Source organism: Meriones unguiculatus, assembly GCF_030254825.1.
Source record: "Meriones unguiculatus strain TT.TT164.6M chromosome 13 unlocalized genomic scaffold, Bangor_MerUng_6.1 Chr13_unordered_Scaffold_28, whole genome shotgun sequence".
Classification (NCBI taxonomy): domain Eukaryota; kingdom Metazoa; phylum Chordata; class Mammalia; order Rodentia; family Muridae; genus Meriones; species Meriones unguiculatus.
This window is the reverse complement of record NW_026843644.1, coordinates 13,095,748-13,117,739: the sequence shown is the minus strand read 5'-3', so window position 1 is coordinate 13,117,739 and position 21,992 is coordinate 13,095,748. Positions and strand designations below refer to the sequence as shown.

The 21,992-nt window shown below is 37.1% G+C and overlaps 1 protein-coding gene across 1 annotated transcript in view; it reads left to right on the top strand.

The window, feature by feature from the left end:
* Nucleotides 1-570: 570 nt before the first annotated feature.
* Nucleotides 571-21,992, top strand: part of LOC132650605 (zinc finger protein ZFP2-like) — a gene marked incomplete at its 3' end in the record, with an annotated part of 318,549 nt that continues 297,127 nt past the window's right edge. The window contains exons 1-3 of the mRNA XM_060375953.1: nt 571-663; nt 1,146-1,269; nt 1,425-1,610. Of these exons, the coding sequence (XP_060231936.1) occupies nt 571-663; nt 1,146-1,269; nt 1,425-1,610 (403 nt within the window). The remainder of the gene's footprint in view (nt 664-1,145; nt 1,270-1,424; nt 1,611-21,992) is intronic.

The window sequence follows — 21,992 nt, the reverse complement described above, 5'->3', positions numbered from 1 at the left end:
GACAATTAATAAATTAAACTACTATACTTAATTAGTTTTTGAAACTAATTGGGAATATAGCCACAGAAATCACATTAGAGATTACTAGCCCTGTGGAAATTGTTGTGTTTATCCTAGTTCAGTTTCCAAATGTAGTGTGACTCCCACTATAGGAAAATTTATGAATGCAGTCACTATTGTATAGGTGAGTTCTAGTTCTTTTCAAATATGTGAAAAAACACTTATAGAAAAAGTACCCCCCTACCAGTGGACTGGTGGAAGAGCATGGGTGGAGAAGAGGGAGGGGGGATGAGAGTATTAGGGGCAGGTGGAGGGAGCTACAGTTGGGATACAAGGTGAATAAACTGTAATTAATAAAAATATGCTCTTTAAAAGAGGAAAGAAAGAAAAAGGATGCTATAAGCAATCCATGTAATATGTTTCTTACCTCAAAGGTATCTTCAAAATGAAAAATTTCCACAATCAAGGGGGAAATTATAAATGTAAACAAAGTGATAAAACAGTAAGATGTAAGTCCTTTTTACATTTAGATCAAATTGTAAACTTAATTCACTGTAATGAATCACTGTAATGAATGTGAAAAAGCTTACACATATACCAATTATCTTTGCAGCCATGAAAAACCACATACTAGTGAGATCCCCTATGAATGTAATCAGTGTGGTAAAGCGTTTAAACGTTGCTGTGATCTCCAGAGGCATGAAAGAATTCATACTGGAGAGAAGCCCTACGAATGTAATCAGTGTGGTAAAGCCTTTGCATGTCATAGATCTCTTCAAAGACAGGAAAGAATTCAGAATGGAAAGAAACTCTACAAATGTAATCAATGTGAAAAAGCCTTTTCAAGACATAGTAGTCTCCAAAATCATAAAAGGACACATACTGGAGAGAAACCCTTTGAATGTAATCAATGTGGTAAAGCCTTTGCAGATCTCAGTAACTGCCAGAGCCATAAAAGAATTCATAGTGGAGAGAAACCCTATGAATGTCATCAATGTGGTAAAGCCTTTTCACAACTCAGTAGTCTCCAAAATCATAAAAGAACACATACTGGAGAGGAACCCTATGGATGTAATCAGTGTGATAAAGCATTTTCTCATTGCTGTGATCTCCAGAGACATGAAAGAATTCATACTGGAGAGAAGCCCTATGAATGTAACCAATGTGGCAAAGCCTTTTCACATCCCAGTAGTCTCCAAAGTCATAAAAGAACACATACTGGAAAGCAGCCCTATGAATGTAATCAATGTGATAAAGCCTTTGCACATTGCTGTGATCTCAAGAGGCATGAAAGAATTCATGCTGCTAAGAAATCCTATGAATGTAGTCAATGTGGTAAAGTCATTGCACATTCCAGTGACCTTCGAAGGCATGAAAGAATTCATACTGGAGAGAAAGCCTACATATGTAATCAATGTGGAAAGCCTTTGCACGATGTTGTGATCTCCAGAAGCATAAAAGAATTCATAGTGCAGAGAAACCCTATGAATGTAATCAATGTGGCAAAGCATTTTCACATTGCAGTAACCTCCAAAGGCATGAAATAATTCATACTGGAGAAAAACCCTACAAATGTAATCAATGTGATAAAGCCTTTACACATCCCAATAGTCTCCAAAAGCATAAAAGAACACACTGGAGAGAAAGCCTATAATGTAATCCATGTGATAAAGCCTTTGCACGTTGCTGTGATTTCCGAAGGCATGAAAGTTTTCATATTGGAGAGAAACTCTAAGACTATAAACAGTGTATTAAAGCCTTTGCATGATGCATTGACCCTCAAACCATAAATAAATCATACTTGAGAGAAAACCTTATGAATATATTTAGTATGATGAAACCTTTGTACATTTCTATAGGTTTTATTATTGTGAATGAATCATATTGAAGAGACACCCTATGAATGTATTTAATATGGTAAATGAAAGTTTTGCATTTTCATCTACCATAGAGATGTAATGAAGTGATATAATCAGCAATCAATTGTATATCTCACTACATAGCTTGCTGTGATATGAATATATAATTTGATGTTCCATGATTCTGCATGTTCCTCTTAATTATCCATTTATGATTTCATCTAAAGTACTGCATTCTATAGGAAATATATGAAGATTCTAGATAATGTAACAGCAAGAATATTAATTTCAAAACCACTTCTGATGTGTGTGCGGAACATAATTATGGGTTTTTATGTCATGACAGATATGTAGAAATTGGGAGACAACTTTGTGCAGTCTCCTTTGTCTATCTTTATATGATGACTGAGGTCAAGTTGCCATGTTTGGACACCACAAATGTTCCCTACAGAACTGTTTTCATGATGCTCAAATAAGATTAGTTGAGATATTACATAAATAAAATGTCTTTTCACATTGTAAACATTTTCATGTAATAATTGAGGAAATCAGGGTGATTTGAATTAATTTTATTTGTAAATGAAAATAATCTGGAGCTCTATTTTTTGGAATGTATTGATTTATTCCTAGGAGTAAACACTTGTTCATAACATATATGAGAACTACAAGTGAGTGTCAAAGAATTGTCTCAGTGGGTAAAGTTGGTTGCTGCTAAGCCTGATAACATGACATTAATCTCTGGGAGATTCATATTATTCCAAAATTTTCACTTATTTCTACATTTAAGCTATGGCATATGCACACTCTCACACCAGCGTATACAGAAATTCTTTGTAAATCTAAGTCAGGACCATTGAGGTCACCTGAACCAAATAATTGCCTGAGTTTCATCTCTAGGACCCACATTGGAGATGTAGATGATAGTCTGCAATACACTGTCCTCTCACTGCCACATACACAGGTACTTACATGCTAACAGAGTGCAAACATTTTAAAGGATGAAATTCACAAAGCTAAGAAAAATAACACAAGAGAACATATGAAAGGATTTGACAGACTAAATTATTGCTATTGGATTTCAAGATGTATTTCTGTTCATTGAAACAATGATGGTTCCTTTTTTAATTAATGTCCTGGTTTTGATTTGGAAAATGAGTGGATTTTTTTTTCATTCGTTTTGCAGTTCAAAGACAGGTCATTTAAAAAATATGTCTCAGTTTAGCTTACTGGTGCATGCCTGTAATACCAGCACCTGAGAGACATTGGCAACCCAATCTGAGTTTTAGACCAGTGTGGTCTACATAGTGAATTTCACACAGCCATGGCTATGTAGAGATATCCTCTCTCAAAAAGATCCTAAAATGAAAGAGTATATCTCAAAGCATGGAAATGTTTCTAATATAATCTTCCTGAACATTGGTTTTAATAAATATTCTTGTTACATTTACTCACATTAAGAGACCTGTGTTAATAATGAAAATAGGAAACTGTCCAAAGTCCAGTCACAGAGGGAAAGAAATCCATTGAGCCCTTCAGCAGCCATCTATCAGGGATACATAACCTTCAAGTGATAGGAGACCAAAGTAGTAATGGAACATCTTCATCCTCTCTATTGTAATGACATGTTTGGGAGATAGAATGTTAGTAGTTCTGCTCCTCTTGCATGCCCAAATTTGGTTCCTAGAACCCACATCAGATGGCTGAGAATAATGTATATTTCCAGGTCTAGGGTATCTGATGAATTCCTCTGGCCACCTAGGGCACCAGCTATGAAAATGGTGAAAACCCACATGCATATTTGACTCCACATTGTAAAAGAGGTTTTCTTAATGTATACGTTATTTTTATTAAAATTCATGTAATTTAGGTACATAAATTTTATTGCTGTGTATCCCAAGTGCATGCAATGTATGAGCTGAGGCAGAAGATCGTGTCTCCTCCATGTGATTAGAGTTACTGGCAATTGTGATCTGTGGCTTGGATGCCTGACATCAAATCTAGGTCATGTGGAAGAGCAGCCAGTGTGCCTAGGGACTGAGCCATCTATTCAGCTCCATAAACATGTCATTAATAGCAGTAAGGTAGGAAAGGTTGATCTTCAGTTCATCTTTAACTCAGCCCAGATGACCCAGAAGAAGAAGATTGATAGCTTAAGGAATTTAGGATTGGTTTTTAAAGAAGTTTCTAAGCCAAAATCTCCATAAAAATATGGAAGTATCCAAAAACGATCAGGACAGAACTGATAATACCAAATGATTAAAAAGTGCCTGACCACTTGACCAAAGCCACAAGACTGAGTTTATCTTGCATGTGTTAAATAGGCAGCAATGGGAGCCCACAAGGACGCATGTCAAGACACATACCCCTGCTTGAGATTGTGACTACTGTAAAGAAAGAAAGTCAACTTGAAGACATGAAGACTAACTTTTCTGAAACAGATTGCATTCTGCTTCCCTGATGCCTGCAAAACATTCAGTTAGGAGCCCAAGATGGAGACTCTATAAGTTGTAGAGGTTGTGGTCAGAGGAACCTGAGGGTCAAACTATAAGGCTGGAAAAATCAGGTGTTTATAAAGACCTGTGGAAAGTGGAGGAATTATTAAGGAGGGAGCTTTGGATGTTAAAGTGTTACTTTTACACAAGGAATACTACTCAGCAATTAAAAACAAGGAAATTATGAGGTATCCCAGAAGCAGAAAGATACACATGGTATATACTCACTTTTAAGTGGTTATTAGACATGTAATATAGGATAAACATACTAAAATCTGTACACCTAAAGAAGCTAGGCAAGGAAAAGGACCCAGGGAAAGATGATCAATCCTCATTCAGAAAGGCAAATGGGATAGACAACGGAAGAAGGTGAAAACAAGGAACAAGACAGGAGCCTACCACAGAGGGCCTTTAAAAGACTCTACCCAGAAGGATATTAACGCAGATGCTGAGGCTCATAGCCACTTTGGGCAGATTGCAGGGAATCTGGTGAAAGAAGGGGAGATTGAAAGACCTAGAAAGGTCTGGAGCTCTACAAAGAGAACAACAGAAGCAAAAATATCTGCGCTCAGGGGACTTTTCTGAAACTGATTCTCCAACCAAGATCCATGCATGGATCCTAGAAACCCTGTACAGATGGAACCCATGGCAGCTCAGTCTCCAAATGGGCCTCATAGTAAGGGGAACAGGGGCTGTCTTTAACATGAACTCAGTGGCTGGCTCTTTGATCACCTCCCAATGAGGTGGGGCAGCCTTACCAGGCCACAGAGGAAGACTAGGAAAGACAGTCCTGATGAGACCTGATAGGCTACTGTCAGATTGAAGGGTAGGAGATCCTCCCCTATCAGTGGACTGGGGAAGGGGCATGGGAGGAGATGAGGGACTGAGGGAAGGTGGGATTGTGGGGATGAGGGTGGGGGCTCAGCTGGGAAACAAAGTGAATAAATTGTAATAAATAAATTATATTTTGAAAAAGAAAATTATTTCAAGGACATTTGGTGTGTAATGAAATATGCACACAATTGGCCTTATGCCCTGGAAGAGAAATAAGTGCTCTCATAGACTGCAGGAATTTCTCCAAAGTCCAAATTTACTAGACTATCTCCCTTTCTAACCTTGGAGTGGAAGGGCAGGTGTGATAGGCCTGTGCCTTTTGAGTCATTTGATCTCTGTTTACCCAGGAGAGGAGCTGTTGCTTGACCTGAGGCAGAACTCGGTGGTTTAGCTAATGATGGACTGTAGGAAGTCCTAGTAACCAGGAACACCATTAAGTGGCAGCCTGAGACTTCTTTTCTGGATCTTTCTCTGATTCAGCTGTGGTAACTGTGAAGGAGATCTCAAGCCATACCATGATGAGAGTTGGTCTACTCTCCATATCAGCCAAAGCAGGTTGGCTGAGCTTTCAGTCTGATCTGCTGATACTGGAATAGTATACAATGAGCCACACTACAGCTGTGTTGGTACACAGGGTGATGTTAATGAGGATCCCTTTGAGAGGTGGGGGGGGGCGCTGCAACCCTGGCAATAGGAGGTGATGGTGCTCATGATATCCTTTTTAAGTGTGCATGCCCTGACATTGCATTTGATATGCAGTAACAGGACAGTTTGAAAAAAAATGAAAGTTTTATAAAAGCCTGAAAATTACCTCCGAACTACAGCTTTCTGTGATAATTTTTACATTTTGTTTAGAAACTGGTAGAACAGAGGAGACAGAAGCAACCTTTTGGCAATATTTAATTAGATTCTCTTTACCTTTCCACTACTACCATCCACAGTTGTGTGTTTCAGGAAAATTCAATTCCAGGTACAAAAGAAACTGCTGAGCAGCAGAGGTTTCTCAAGTGTGCATGCATTATGCAGATAGATAGAGCAGATTTCACATCTTGTGCTATCACCTATATGTCAGGAAGCTGACATGAAAGTATACTTCAACATTGTTTTGTATGTGGACATCGCTGTGGCTGAGTTTCTTGGAATCAGAAAAAGACTTGAGGAGCCACAGAGAAATAGCCCAACTTTTTGACCACTTCAATTTACAGAGAGAAGTATAGAACATGGGGCCTCTCCTTTTTGGAAGAGAAATAAATAATGGTAGCTGGAAAGCCAATAATATAACAGTTTAGGCTGTCATGCTGAATTTATGTTTTTGTGAGTTGTGAAATCTGAGTTTGTTTAATTTCTACATACATAAGTAACAGTGGTCAAATTCACATTCTATCTGTTTCCTTAAGTCATTTGATGAAAACTTGAATATATTTAGGGGATTATGGTTTTGTGGTTTTGTCTGCATCCAGTTATTCTTTCATTAATATTGTATACCTTTTAATTATTGTAGTTTCAGGTAAGTACAGAAGTCACATTGTACAAGTGTGTGTCTAAAATTTCCTCATAATCCTATTGAGAATTCTGAGTTTTTCACATAGTACATGGTTTTGGAATCTCATCTTTCTCAGCGCAGACCTATCTGCCTGGGGTATACAACCGCTGAGACGGAGCCCCAACCACTTTAGCGGCAGACAGATTTCCTGTAATAAATCATTAGGAATTTTCTTTGGATTGCTTTTAATTCAATCTTCAAATTGAAAGTTAATTTTTTAAATCTTTTTCTTCTGAAAAAAATATGTTTAATGGTGGTGTTTATACTTGTTTGAAAGGGTAAAATATATTATTATATAATCATTAATTTCACATAAACCACAAGTACATGCAACTGAAGATTATTTGATATAAGGTACAAAGTGATACAAAGTGACTTTACTGTTGAGTTCAGTGACACAGCATACATTAACATGGTCACATAGTGACTACATTATGTAGAGTTCTCATAAAAAGACAGAATTGCTGTGGATTCATTAGATTTTCCATGCACATGAAATTGGTATTGTGAAGTGTCACAGTTCTCATGCTCATTGCAGTTATATTCATAATACAGCCACAGAAGACATGGCACAGACTTAGAAAAGCCCCATTGACCCATCCCATTTGACGGGTTAGTCAAACAGGGTCTACCTGAAAGAGGGAGTAGAAATGTGGGGACAGAGAGGGGAAGAATGGTGACCAAGACAGGCTTTTTGAACAAGGTCTTAGTTTACTGAATGTGCAAACAACACTTATAAAGCAAAGGGTACAAGCAAATTTTTTTTCACAGTAGCCACACATCTGCACCACCTGGCAAGGCATCCAAGAAATTCACTCAGGGTTACACAAAGTTTGCTGTCTCGTTCTCAGGGTTGTAGGGAGCTTGCTATCTACTTCTCAGGCTCTGAACACCCTGCTTACAAAGACTGCCAAGACTGTCTCTGAAAAATGGAACTTAGTTAAGATCTGCATCTGCCAAGGCCAGGAGGCAGAATTCCAATTACCAGACTCCTTCACCCCATGTTTGATAATTATGTCTCTGTGATATTCCTGAAAATCTAGGCAGTATAATACATGGGTTCCCCCCATCCCCTTAGCTTCAATTTAAAGCATATATTCTCTTGGCACTCCCAAATATTCTGTACCATCAAGTCGCAGGACAACTTTTCTGGCTCAGTTGGTGGTGAGGTTTCTCTTCCCATTGTGTGTAGAGAATTTTCTTTCCCCCAAGTGGCTGGAATATAGGGTTGAAGACTCCAAGCCTGTACATGCTCATCTTCTGTATATTCAGCAAAGCTCTGTGGAAGTGGCCTCAGCAATGGGGGCCTTTCTCAGTTTTTAGAAAGAGAGACCTTTTTTACTACCATCAGCTTGGTTTGTTTAGGGATATCTACAGGGCCAATGAACCAAGACATCAATTGATTGTAACATAATTCCAGCACTGAAAACCCTGTTTGACAATAAAAGATGGTCAGTTCAGACTCTGTATCCTTTGTTACTAGGACTTTTTACTAGGGATGCAATTATAGACTCCATGAAGTTGCCACAAAACTTTTTTATTCCCACTCTAAGCAGCAAAATTATCCTGATTCCAGCTGTGTTTTCCTGTAGCCTTTCTCTCCCTTCATTACCTGATGTTTTCTGCTCCAGTATACCCACAGCATCTATTCTTTCTCTCCTTCCCAGAGAGCTCCAATTTCTACCATCTTGTTTACCTAACACTCTGGATCTGTGGAATTTTAATTTGAAGCAGTGTGTCACTGTGGAGGCAGATTTTGAAGTCTTCTATGCTCAAATAAGTCCATGTTCACAGTCTCTTTTTTGCTTCAGATCAAGATGTAAACCTCGTAGCTTCTCCAGAACTATACCTGCCTTTACTTTGTCGGGTTTCCCACCATGACAATAAAGCAGTAAACCTCAGAAAAAAGACAGCCAAAATTAATGTTTTATTTTATAAGAGATGCTGTGGTCATGGTGTCTCTTCAAAGCAATGGAAACTGTAACTATGAATGAAGTTGCTAGCAGGAGCTAGGGTATAGCTGCAATAGTCCTTTCCATGCGTTTCTTTGGAAGAATGTGGATTTTTGTAAGTTTGGATTAGGAAAATATTTGGAGAAGTGGAAAAAAAGGAGTAGTGACCTCCGGGGAATACTCCCGTTGGCAAAGCTTCCATCATATAAAAGTAAAGCTTAGAGCCATGCATGGTGGTATATACCCTCAACATCAGTACTCAGGAGAGAGCAGAATATAGGTTTCTGAGCCCAAAGTCATATATGGAGCAAGTTCCAGCAGATCCAAGCTTAATCAGTGAAGAAAACATTGGAATAAGGGAAGCTTTTATAGATTTCATTGAACATTGGTCCCAAGTTCCAGCCCCAGCAAGCAGCAGATTCAGCCAAGTAGTTCTGGCTTTAGAGTCGATAATAGAAGACAATTGTAGAATAATAATAGAGGTCAACTTTGGAAGAGTGGGGTAATGTCATTATTCCCTGTGCTGACATGGTTTACACAGGTAATCCCAGCACTCAGGGAGGCAGAGGTACAACTAAGGCTACACAGAGAAACTCTTGTCTAGAATAACAAAAAAAAAAAAAATAAAACAAAAATGATTTAAAAATGAAATCAAATAAATAAGTAAATAAAAGCCAAATAGTTGGGTAGTATAAATGAAAATTTTGATTTATCTTTTGGAGTAAGATAAATTAAAAATATTTAATAAGATAAATTAACGATATTTAATTTATCTTTTCTTTGCTCTAGACCTATTGAGGTGATGAGCCCCCTCCTTAACTTAAGCCACATATCTCGTGGTAGCCTAAATATATAATGGAAACTGAAGATGGTTAATCTTTCTCTTGTTCTATGTGCCTTAGCTCTGGCTAGCAAGTTTATTTTTTCACTTCCATTAGAGTTTACGTCTTTGGAATTCTGGTGTATTTTGATGATCACGAAGCTTAATTATCCAGCCAAACGGTCTCAACAGCCACTGGATTCTTTAACTCTGCATAGTCTTTGAGCAATTCTTATAAATTAACTTCCTACATACATAGAGAAATATATTCTATCAGATCTTTTCATGTAGAGAGCTTTTTCTAATACAGCTTTGTTTTTTTCCCCACTTTCCCATTGGAATACAAGTGCTTGCTAACGTGGTGCTCAAAAATATCATGTGTTTCCTGCTTTTTTCCCCTGGGTTGCCTCAGACCTTCCAGGGGGAAAGTAGCTGCAGTATATTTGATGGTAGCGTTAAATCACAGAACAAAAATATCATTGCATTTTCTGAAATCTCTGTTTAATTTGTAATATTCTTGGGACCCATCCACTTAGGGACAGATTGCTCACTCCCCTGGAGGTTGAATAATGTGCTGTGCATCTATCCACCTTGATTCCAGTAGGAAGAGGGAATGTGCCTACTGAGTGCTAGAAGACAGAAGGTAGACTAGGGGAGGACAGGTACAAATGATACTGAAAGAAAAATCTCTGAGATCTGGAAAAGGTCTGGTCCTAAAATGGAAGCATGAGCCAGGAATCACAAAGCCTTGTCCCTTCAGTAAACTCTAACCATAAAGAAGGTGCTCATGTCACTCAATACTCACTGGCCAATCAGGACTGTGAGGTCATGCCTTCAGAGGAAGGGGTGGATTCTTCCTGGTGCCATATTGCACAAACGCTTTGTAGGTGAGCAGCTTTTAAAAGCTGGTGTCCTGTGGTCCATTTGAGGCTGCTGTGTGAGGATATTTCAGGCGAGTTCCAAAGTCACAATATGGTGAGTGTGTGGATATTGACCCCAACCTATAGAGCAGGAGGCTGAAGAGCAGGACCTGCTTTATTGGGTACTTCCAGAGTCTGGTTAGGAACCTACATGAAGTCACAGGAGGGATCACTTGTCCTAGCCATGACCATAGCAGGGGCATTTGAATATTTTCACTGTATTGGGTTCTGGGTGGAAACCAATAAATCTCACTTCAGGAATAAAAGATTAAAAATCAAAGCCTTATTTTCTGAGCTCAGGGAGTTGTCTAGTTCAGGATCATCTAGTTCCCCCAAGAGTAAGCTATTTTTGATATTTAATATTTTTTGATTAGCAAGGGAGTTTCTGTTGGAGGCTTGGTCTGATCCAGCATATTTCGCCTCAAGGCCTTAAATAATTTTCCAAGATATTCGGTCTGGAATCTAAGGTCCTTAATTTATATCCCTAGACATTTGGTCCAGAGCTCAAGGTGATAAAGGCATGAAGAATTGGATCCTTGGTCTGGTGAAAAGTGAGTGGTTTGTGGTCTAGTTTACAATTTAGGCATCTCCATTAAGTTAACAGCAAGTTTAATCAGTTAACAGATAATTGGGAAAATGTTATAAGGAGCCGGGAGGGAGATGGCTCTGCAAACTTGGCAATTCTCAATATCATATGGGAAAACAATAAATAGAGAATTGACAAAACAAGCCTGTACAGGAAAAGATTTTCTAGAGGTTATCCTCATCCCAGATCTCAAAGCTGTACTTTAGAGCAATAGTAATAAAAACGGCATGGTAATGGCACCAGTACTTTAAATCTTTAAGGGGTATGCATTTACTTATTAGTTGCTGGAGCCAAAGCTATTTACTGAAGCCTAAGCCAAATAGTGAGCAAAAGTCATTTAGTGGCAACCTAAAGCTATTTAGTGAAAGAGTTATTTAGGATCCTAAGTCATGGGTGATAGATTTGTGAGGACATCCGTCTGTCAGTTTTAGAGCATCCATAAGAAATCTGAAGAAAACATCCTTACGGTATCTTGCAGGTGCAATATTCAAGCCATGGAAGCACTCTTGCTGTCTCCTGCAACAGTAATTAAGCCTTCCCCCTTTCCTGCCTTCTCCCTATATAAGTTGGGTAAAAATTTCTAATAAATGAGGCTTTGATCAAACAAGAAGACTTGGCCTTCTTCAGGGCTCTCTGTCCCACCATTCTTTTCACCCCCACCTCCCTTAGGACCCCAATGAACTTCCGCAGATCAGGACAATTAGTAATTTTTATTAAATCATATTAAGAAGCTGAGGACAAAATAAGTATACTGGAATCAAATGCTGTCTCAGTTTCAGGCCCAGCTTGAAGGTATGCAGTCAGCCAATGCTACCTTGGCTATTGTTTCTGCTTATCAACCTTAACATTACTGGCTTTACTATTAAGAGTGTACTTTTCTTAACTTTAAATTATTCTCCAAGATTTTGTACATCACAGAAATTAGCAAAAACATCTTCTCCAACCTTGTTAAACAATCTTTTTAAAAATTCTTTCTAAGTATAACAGTCATTGATACAACCTACAACTATGGTTCCTTTCAAGGGCAGTGGTTAATTCATTAATCTGCTCCAGCTTGATCTGCGGAAAGAGATCAAGCATTGTTAAAAATTTAAATGCCAGTGATATTGCCCAGTGAGGGGGCTAGGAGCATCCTTAGAGTTTTCATACAACTTATGTTTTGAGGGATATGGGCATCATAATGGCATCAAACAGAATTTTGTTCCACAACAGCACAAAGTCCTCAGTAAACAGCTCTTGGGGTTATGCTTCTCCAAGACAAACTCATCATCATGACTATGCTAACAGGGGAGCCAAATTCAATGAGCGCTACAGATGTTTTGCTGTTGCTCCTGCATGGCTCTCAAAAGGACCAGGTAGCCAAAATAGTTTGCCTATATATGGGGGAGGGAGGAATAAGGTTAGCTCAGGCCCTGGGAAGGAGAATTCATGGTATTGGGCGGGCTATGCCAGCCTTGAGGACCATATAACATGGAAGAACTGAAGGATTGCTGGGAGAAAATTGGCATCTAGGTCTATTTTGATATGTTAAATATGAACCTCTGCCATTTGTTCCAGGTATGAGACCTACATCTATGGAAATATAAACTTCAGAGAGAGCAGGATGGTCTCCATTAGGTAATGATTAAAAAATGAGATCACCAGGAAGAAAGGTGGCAAAGACAAAGATTCTAATTTTCTTTCCTTTCTTTATATCTTCTTTCTTTTCTTTGAAGGAGGGCGGGTACCCAGACTGGACTCAAATTTTTGCTGTCAAGTTTTGTTTTGCTAATTCGTTTTTATTTTATTAATTATTTTTATTTTTTTTCACAATTTATTCATTGTATTCCCCTATTAAAGGCCACTCTCTCAACTCCTATTGGTCCCACCCTCCTTCCCTCTTCCCCCAAACCCTTTTCCGTAGTCCACTCAAAAGAGGAGTTCTCCTCCTCTGCCATCCATCCATATATTATCAGAACACTACTCAGCTATTAAAAACAAGGAAATAAAATTTCTGCTCTTATTACTTCTGCATAGGCCACTGTGCTCACCTCAGAAGATTTCATACTATGCCTGCAAGCTTACTGTGAAATAAACACTAGGTATAACTCATTTTAGAGAGTCCCACCACAAGACACTGTTTCATTTACCATCTCATATCCAGAAACACGTGAAATTTGAAATGCAATGAAGTGTGAAACATTTAATCACAAGCATGTCAGAGAATGTGGTTCTCTTCCTGCCTGGAGGCTGTTTCTCACCAGCCCAGGAAGGAAGAAGGGCCAAAAGATGAGGTATAAAGCTTGGAAGGCCCACAAGCATAACAGTGATCAGAACATTCTGGGAACCACCTCAGAAAGTAAGTTCAATTTTAATTCCAGAAAACAGAGGATATGTACCCCTTGGGGAGTGACTGGGATGCTCTAAGGATAGGTGTAGATAATTGTTTAAAACTAGGCACTTCAAGGATGTTTGATTTTCATTAAAAAGCACATTCTTATCACATGAACAAGAACACAGATCCTAATCATTCTATATTTAATGGGAGGAGAGAGTTAGCAGGGATCAGTGTGAAAAGCCATCTATCAATTTTGGTTGGTGGCATCTATGTCTAAAGACACTCTCCAGAGGAAGTCAGGCACAGAAAACTCACCCTTGACATGGTTACACATCTAGGCCAGAAGCAGGGTCATACATAGAAAAGAAAGCCTCCTCCCTCATATCTCAAAATTCGTGTTATGTGTACACAAAGAAACTTCTACAGGCCACCACTGTTGTATTAATTTCAGAGAACTTTCTGGATGGTGTTAGTTTACCATTCCCTACATATTCATCCACTGGACTAAAAGTTTCTTGTGTAAAGTGAAGCAATTGAAAACAGTAAATGTTGAGAATCAGGATTATCAATAAGTCTTCCATAAACACCTTATTATATAATACTGTTGCATGTAATTGATATTCATCATTCATTGTATTCTTTTTTAAAATAAGTTTATTTACTTTACATTCCAATCATAGAGCCCCTCCCTTCTCTCCCCCAGTATTATTCTCAATTCCTATTGCCCCTATTCCCTTTCCCCTTCAGAAAAGAGAGGTCATTTCCATTGAGCTAGTTTTTCAGTTCTGTTGGATCTCAGTGGACCAAAGAAGAAAAAGGCCTTTCCACAATGCTTATACTCACAGAATTCCTCTCCAGTAAGGGTACTTTTATGATGACGATGACTCTAGATTTGTGCAAGGCCTCACCATTTTAACACATTCATAAGTTTTCTCTCCAGTATGAATCCTTTCATGATGATGAAGATTATACAAATGTGGAATGGTTTCACCATGTTAAAAGCACTCACAGTCTTTCTGTCCATTAGGATTTCTTTCATGAGTGTGAAGATGATTCTGAAGTCCAAAAGTTTTATTCACATTGGTTACAGACAGACAGCTTCTTTGAAGTATGTTTTCTTTTATGTATTAGGAGATGCTATGTGCAAAGGCTTTGCCACATAGGTATATTCATGTGGTTTCCCTCCAGAATGTGTTGTTGTCTTAGGAGATTATTGTTAAATGCAAAGGCTTTATCACACTAATTACCCTCACAAGGCTTCTCTCCACTGTGTTTTTTGATGTTTTCGGAGACTATTCTGCTGTGCAAAGGCTTTATCACATTGGGTATATTCATGAGGTTTCTTTCCAGTGTGTGTTCTTTTATGCCGTATGAGATTACTGTTTTCTGCAAAGGCTTTACCACACTCATTACATTCATAAGGTTTCTCTCCAGTGTATGTTCTTTTATGGCTTAAGAGAGTACTGTTTTGTGCAAAGGTTTTACCACAATGGTTACATTCATAAGGTTTCTCTCCAGTGTGTCTTCTTTTATGCCGTATGAGATTATTCTTTTCTGCAGAGGCTTTACCACACTGGTTACATTCTTAAGGTTTCTTTCCAGTATGTGTTCTTTTATGCCGTATGAGATTACTGTTTTCTGCAAAGGCTTTACCACACTGGTTACATTCATAAGGTTTCTGTCCAGTGTGTGTTCTTTTATGCCATATGAGATTATTCTTTTCTGCAAAGGCTTTACCACACTGGTTACATTCATAAAGTCTCTCTCCAGTATGTGTTCTTGTATGCCGCATGAGATGACTGTTTTTTGCAAAGGCTTTATCATATTGATTACATTTGTAAGACTTCTCTCCTATGTGTGTTCTTTTATGCTGTATGAGAACAGTGATATAGGGGAAGTCTTTACCACATAGAGTGCATTTAAAGAGTTTTTCTCCAGTATGATTGCTTTCATGCCTGCAAAGAAAATTGGCACATGTGAAAGATGTACCACAGTCATTTCCTTACACTAATAAATATATTTATCTATATGAATTAATTTCATAATTTGGTCTAATGGTAAAGAATAATCAAATTTTAAAATTTTATCACTTTATTTACATTCATGGTATTCCCCTTCATTATTGATATTTTTGAAGATCCTTGTGATGGTAAGAGCATTTGTTATGTGATTCACTTTTATAGCATAATTTTTCTAAAAGAGGTTTCCTCTTATATATGAAGAGTATTGTAAGAATTCAGAGTTTTACCACAGCAATCCCATTCACAAATTTTTTGTACTGTATGAATGATACTTCATTTACAAAGTGAGACAGGACACGCAGAAAAAGTTCAAAATTCCTAGTATTTATAGGCATTTTCAGCAGTATGAGTTTGCTGATGAAGTCTTAGTGAAGTTGAAAAACCAAATAACAGTAACCATTTATCACATTCAGAAAATCTACTCAAAGTGGGGACTACTACAAAATCAATTGTTCTTGGAGAAAGACAATTACACTGTTTCTTTCAATATCCCTATGCTCATGTGTCTTAGAAACATTGTGACATATGATATACCTATTACAAGAAAAATAAAAGATTCCCACATTGAATTAACACAGTTTTTTTTTTTGTTCATCATAGACATATCATATAGGGATTAAAGTTTCTCCACAACAATAATCTTGACTCTCATAAGCTGCTCCTTTCACTAAACTTTACAATGTTACTGTATGAATATGAATAACACTGGTTGTATATGACATATTTGCTTATTAGATGGTTTTGGACACATACTGATCACCTACTCAATGTATATACCTCTTACAATATCTGAGTAGATAGAATGAGACTATACAGATTGGCAGATCAACTCAGTAGCTGTAAGGTCCATATGATTCAATTGGTATTTTTCTGTTACAACATTATTTTATTTGCTTCTATCTGAGGGGAGTGCCTTGCAAACACAAATCAGATGACTGACATTGAAGTACGTGGAATTGTGAGATTTTAATGATCATCAGTACACTTAAAGCAGTGCTGTTTATACACTGTTGCTTTTCTTTAAAACTTCCAGGACACAGCCATGTGTGCTGGTACATGCCCTTAATCCCAGCACTTGTGGAAGCAGAATCAGGCAGATCTGTGTGATTTTGAGGTCAGGCTGGTCTAACAAGCAATTCTAAGTTAAGCCACAGCTACACAGAAAAAAAAAACTATTTCAAAAACAGAAAATAAAAAGCCAATAAACCAAAAAAACAAACTTCCAGGACACATTAAAATTTCTTAAGATTCATATATGTATCAGCTTGCACATAAAGTTACCTCTTATTACTTGTAGAACTTTGAAAATGTTCTTCAATATTATGATCTTCCAAATTGTAGCCTAAAATATAGTACCAGAAAATATATATTATTGGAAATACCATATTATTAAGGAAAAACTTAAATTACTATCTTCTGTGACCCTTAGAACCATGTCTCATTTATTCACCACATTCCATTTCATTCTTAATTGGAATTATAGAAGAGTATCAATAATAAAGTAAGAGTTGTCTCCTTATTTTAAAAGTGAAAGAAAATTTGCAGTCTTACCTATAGAAGTGAGGTTTTTACAGGTCTCTAACATCACATCTCTGTAGAGTTGCTTCTGGGAAGGTTCCAGCAAAGCCCACTCTTCTTGGCTGAATTTCACATGCATATCATTGAAGGTCACTGAATTCTAAAATATGTGATACATGTGTACAACAGAAACAGAGGCAACAATATAAATTTATAGTTCATTGGAAATATATTCACATATTTCTAGTACTTCTTTCATTTATTTTCTGACACAGAAGTGCTAATGTTAGACAGTTAGGTGTTGTGCATCAGGTGAAGGAGGGGAGATGGATAAGCCTAAATATTAAATTATAAAAAAAGCCATGCTTTGAAGACCTATGTTATAGGAGTTTCATCAGTTTGTGAAACATGAGTCTAAAAAGCCAGCAGTTGGATTCTTGAGCAGTCTATGAATTGGGTTCAGTTACTTGGGTGAGCTGGTCAGGACCCAGTCATGAAAGAGGTGGAAGCAAAAACACAGTCACAATATTTTGTTAGCAACAAATAACATGTTGTGATCAGGGGACACTGGCATCAGTCCAAAGACAATGTGGCACTGAATATTGTGTTTTGACCAGGCCTCAGGGATATGACATATCAGTATGTGAAAAGGGGTGCTTGTATATTTGTGGACAGGAATGTGGACTATGGTGAATACATGGATAAAAATAATGTTAGGTGGCAATCAACAACAATCTTAGCTGATAAGATCATATTTGTGAGTGACCAGAAAAAAGTAAAGGCATAGAACACATGATTTTTGATAATTGTTTTGTATATTCTCCTTTCCAAATCATGTATAGTCTATAGTTGAAAAATAAAGATTAAAGCTTTTATATTAAAATGGAAGTGCTAATGTTATCAATAAGTCATTCTTAGAAGAAAACTGAATAACTGTGTCATATCTGAACTTTTTCAATAGGATATATCCTTGAAATTGACATGCCAATTAATGTGGACAAAGACAAACAAAGAGAAGAGAGTGAAATAGAAAGAGAAAGATAGAGACAGAGACACAGAGAGAAATGAACAGATGAACAGTACTGAGTATATATCAGAGAAATTTATGAACATTTATTAAATACAAAAAATGATGGACTAGCTGGGTGTATTCAGTTATGCCTCTAATTCCATCACTCAGGAGGCAGAGGCAGGTGAATTTCATTGAGTTGGAACCCAGCATGATCTATGCAAAGAGTTCCAGGATAGCCAGACCTATATTGCAAGACAGAGCCTCCCCTAAAAGTCAATAAAACAAATATAATAGGTAGAAGAAACTCAGAGCTCTTTACTGAAGTTCCTACAAGGAATTATACATTCAATACAATTCTTTATTAATCTTCCAGAAACCAGCAGTGCCATAGCTTAAACTGCAACATTAATAAGATCTTACTAAAAGGGAATGCATGTTTAAACAGGTAAAAATAGAAAGAGAAAAATATTAACAATGTAAATGATGATCATAAATAAGTAACATAAGGCAGGAGAGATGGCTCAGCAGTGAGGAGCTCTTGCTGCTCTTGCAAATAATTGGGCTCAATTGTCAGTGTTTACATGGAACCCACTACTATCCATTGTTCTATATTCATGAGTTCTGAGGCAATCTTCTGACTACTGTGAGGAGCAGACACACAAGAGGTGTATAGTCATGCATACAACCAAATACTCATATTCAGTGAAAATTAAAAAATAGATCCCAGATGGCAGAGCTGATTGCACACTGTTTCTGATCAGCAGGGTAGCAGAGAGTGCACAGTGACCAATAGTTGGAACAGTAGGCCACAAAACACCACTGACTGTGTTTACCAGGTGAATGGAAACCCAATGGTGAGGGATAAATTGGTTCCAACCTCAGAGCACTGAGTTAATCTCTAGAAAAGTTTCTGGGATTTTGTAGCAGGAATGAGGTTTTCAAGCAAATGGACCCAAGAAAGAAGTAGGAGAAGCAATTCTAATATCTAATAAAACAGACCTTCAACCAAAATTAATTGAAAGAGATGACGTAGGATACTTCAAACACATAAAAGAAAAATTCTACCAAGATGGTGTCTCAATTCTGGGCAACTATGCCCTAAATTCAAGGGCACCCACATTTGTAAAAGAAACATTAATAAAGTTTAAAGAACATTTCAATCTCCACACATTAATAGTGAGACACCACAACAACTCACTATCATCAAAGGACAGAGCAGTTAAACAGAACCTAAAATGAGATATAATGACACTAATGGATGTCATGAATTAAATGGACCTACCAGATATCTTGAGCAATGTTCACCCAAACAGAAAAGAACATATCTTCCTTTCAGCACCTCATGGACCCTTCTCTAAAACTTACCATACAGTAGGTCACAAACCAGGCCTCAACAGATACAAGATTGAAGTAATATCTTGTATCCTATCAGACCATGATAGACTAAAGATGAATCTTGACAATAAAAGAAATAGCAAAAAGCCATCACACACATGGAGCCTGAACAACTCCCTACTCAATGAAATCTGGGTCAGGGAAGAAATAAAGAACTTCCTATAGTTCAATGAAAATGAAGGCACATCATACCCATACTTATGAGATGCAATGAAAGCAGTTTTAAGAAGAGATTTAATAGCACTAATTGCCTTCATAAGCTATTGGAGACTTCCCATACAAGCAACTTAATGGCACACCTAAATACTCTAGGAAAAAAGAAGCAGACACACCCAACAGGAGTAGACCACTATATAACTAAACTCAGGGCTGAAATCAATAAATTAGTAACAAAGAGAACAATTCAAAGAATCAAAAAACCAGGAGCTAGTTCTTTGAGAAAATCAAAAACAGACAAATTCTTAGCCAAATTAAGAAAATGGCAGAGATACACTATCCAAATCAACCAAGTCTGATAAAAAGAGAGATATTACAGACACTGAGAAAATTCAAAGAACCATTAACTGTAATGTCAAAAGCCTATATGCCACAAAATTTGAAAATCAAAATGAAATATACATTTTTTGATTGATTCCACTTACCAAAGTTGAATCAAGATCAGATAAAAAAATTAATAGTTTTACATCCCCTCAGTGAATAGAAGCAAACATCAAAAGACTCCCAAACAAGGACCAAATGATTTCAGAGCAGAATTCTACCAGAGCTTCAAAGAAGAAAGAATACCAATATCTTTAAACTATTTCATAAAATATAAATGGAAGCAACATGACCAAACTACTTTTATAAGACTGCAGTCACCTTGATATATCCTCAAAGACCCCAAAAAAGAAAAAGAACTTCAGACCAATCACTCATATGAACAATGATGCAAAAATACTCAATAAAATACTCACAAACCAAATCCAAGAACATATCAAAGATATCATCCACCATGACCAAGTATGCTCCATCCCATGCATGCAGCAGTGGTTAAATACATGGAATCCATCAATGTAATCCAACATATAAATAAATTGAAAAAAAAACAGCCACAGAATCATTTCCTTAGATGCTACAAAAGTTTTTGACAATATCCAACGCTTATTCTTGTTTAAAATCTTGAAGAGAGCGAGGATATAAGGCACATACCTAAAAACAGTGAAGGCAATACAGAGCAATCCTATAGCTATCATCAAACTAAATGGAAAGAAAGCTAAATCAATTCCACTGAACTCAGGGACAAGGCAAGGCTACCCACTCTCTCCAAATTTCTTCAATATATTATCTGAAGTCCTATCTAGAGCAATAACACAACTAAAGGAGTTTAAAGGGATACAAATTGAAAAGGAAGAAGTCAAAGTATCACTATTCACAGATGAAATGACAGTATACATAAGTGTCCCCAAAAGTTCTACCAGGGAATGCCTACAATTGACAGACACTTCAGTAAAGTGGCTGGATACAAAGTTAACAAAAAATCAGTAGCACTCCTGTATGCAAAAGACAAACTGCCTGAGAAAGAATTAGGGAAACAACACCCCTCACAATAGCCTCTGAAAAAAGAAATTGGAGAAGATAACAATAGAAAGATCTCTCATGCTCATATATAAGTAGGATCAACATAGTAAAAATTGCCATATTACCATAGATTCAATGATATCCCCATCAAAATATCAACACAATTCCTTTCAGACCTTGAAAGAACAATTCTCAGCTTCATGTGAAAACAAATAAACAAACAAACAAACAAACAAAAAACCAGAATAGCTAAAACAATCCTGTACAAAAACAGATCTTCAGGAGTTTTCTCTATCCATTATCTCAAACTATACTATAAAGCAACAGTAATAAAAACAGCATGGTACTATTACAGAAACAAACTGGTGAATCAATGGAATTGAAGCAAAGGCTCATAAATTAATCCACAAACCGATGGACACTTGATTTTTGACAAAAAAGCCAAAATCATGCAATGAAAAAATGGCAACATCTTCAACAAATGGTGCTGGTAAAACTGGAAGTCTACATGTAGAAAATGGAAATAAATCCATATTTACCATCCCGCACTAAACTAAAGTCCAAGGTAAAAAAGACTTCCAAAATAAAACCAGACACACTAAATCAGTTAGAAGAAAAAGTGGGAAAAAGCCTGGATCACATTGGCATAGAAGATAACTTCCTGAACAGAACACCAAGAGAACTGGCTCTAAGATGAACAATTAATAAATAGGATCTCATGAAACTAAAACTTTCTATGAATCAAAGAATTCTGTCAATAGAAGAAATCAACAGTCCACAGCGTGGTTAAAGATCCTCACCAACCCTATATACAGCAGAAAGGGCTAATAAACAAGATATATACAGAGCTCAAGAAATTAAACTCCAACAAACCAAATAATCCACTTTAAAACTGGGGTACAGAACTAAACAGATACTTCTCCACAGAGGTATAGCAAATGGTGGAAAACATTTAACTAAATGCTAAATATCAATAGTCATCATGGAAATGCAAATCAAAATGACTTTGATATTCCATCAGAATGGCTAAGATCAAAACCTGAAGAGACAGCACATGCTAGTGAGGATGTGGAGAAAGGAAAACACTCCTCCATTGCTGGTGAGAGTGCAAACTTATATGACCACTTTAGAAGTCATTCTGATGCTTTTTCAGACAACTGTAAATA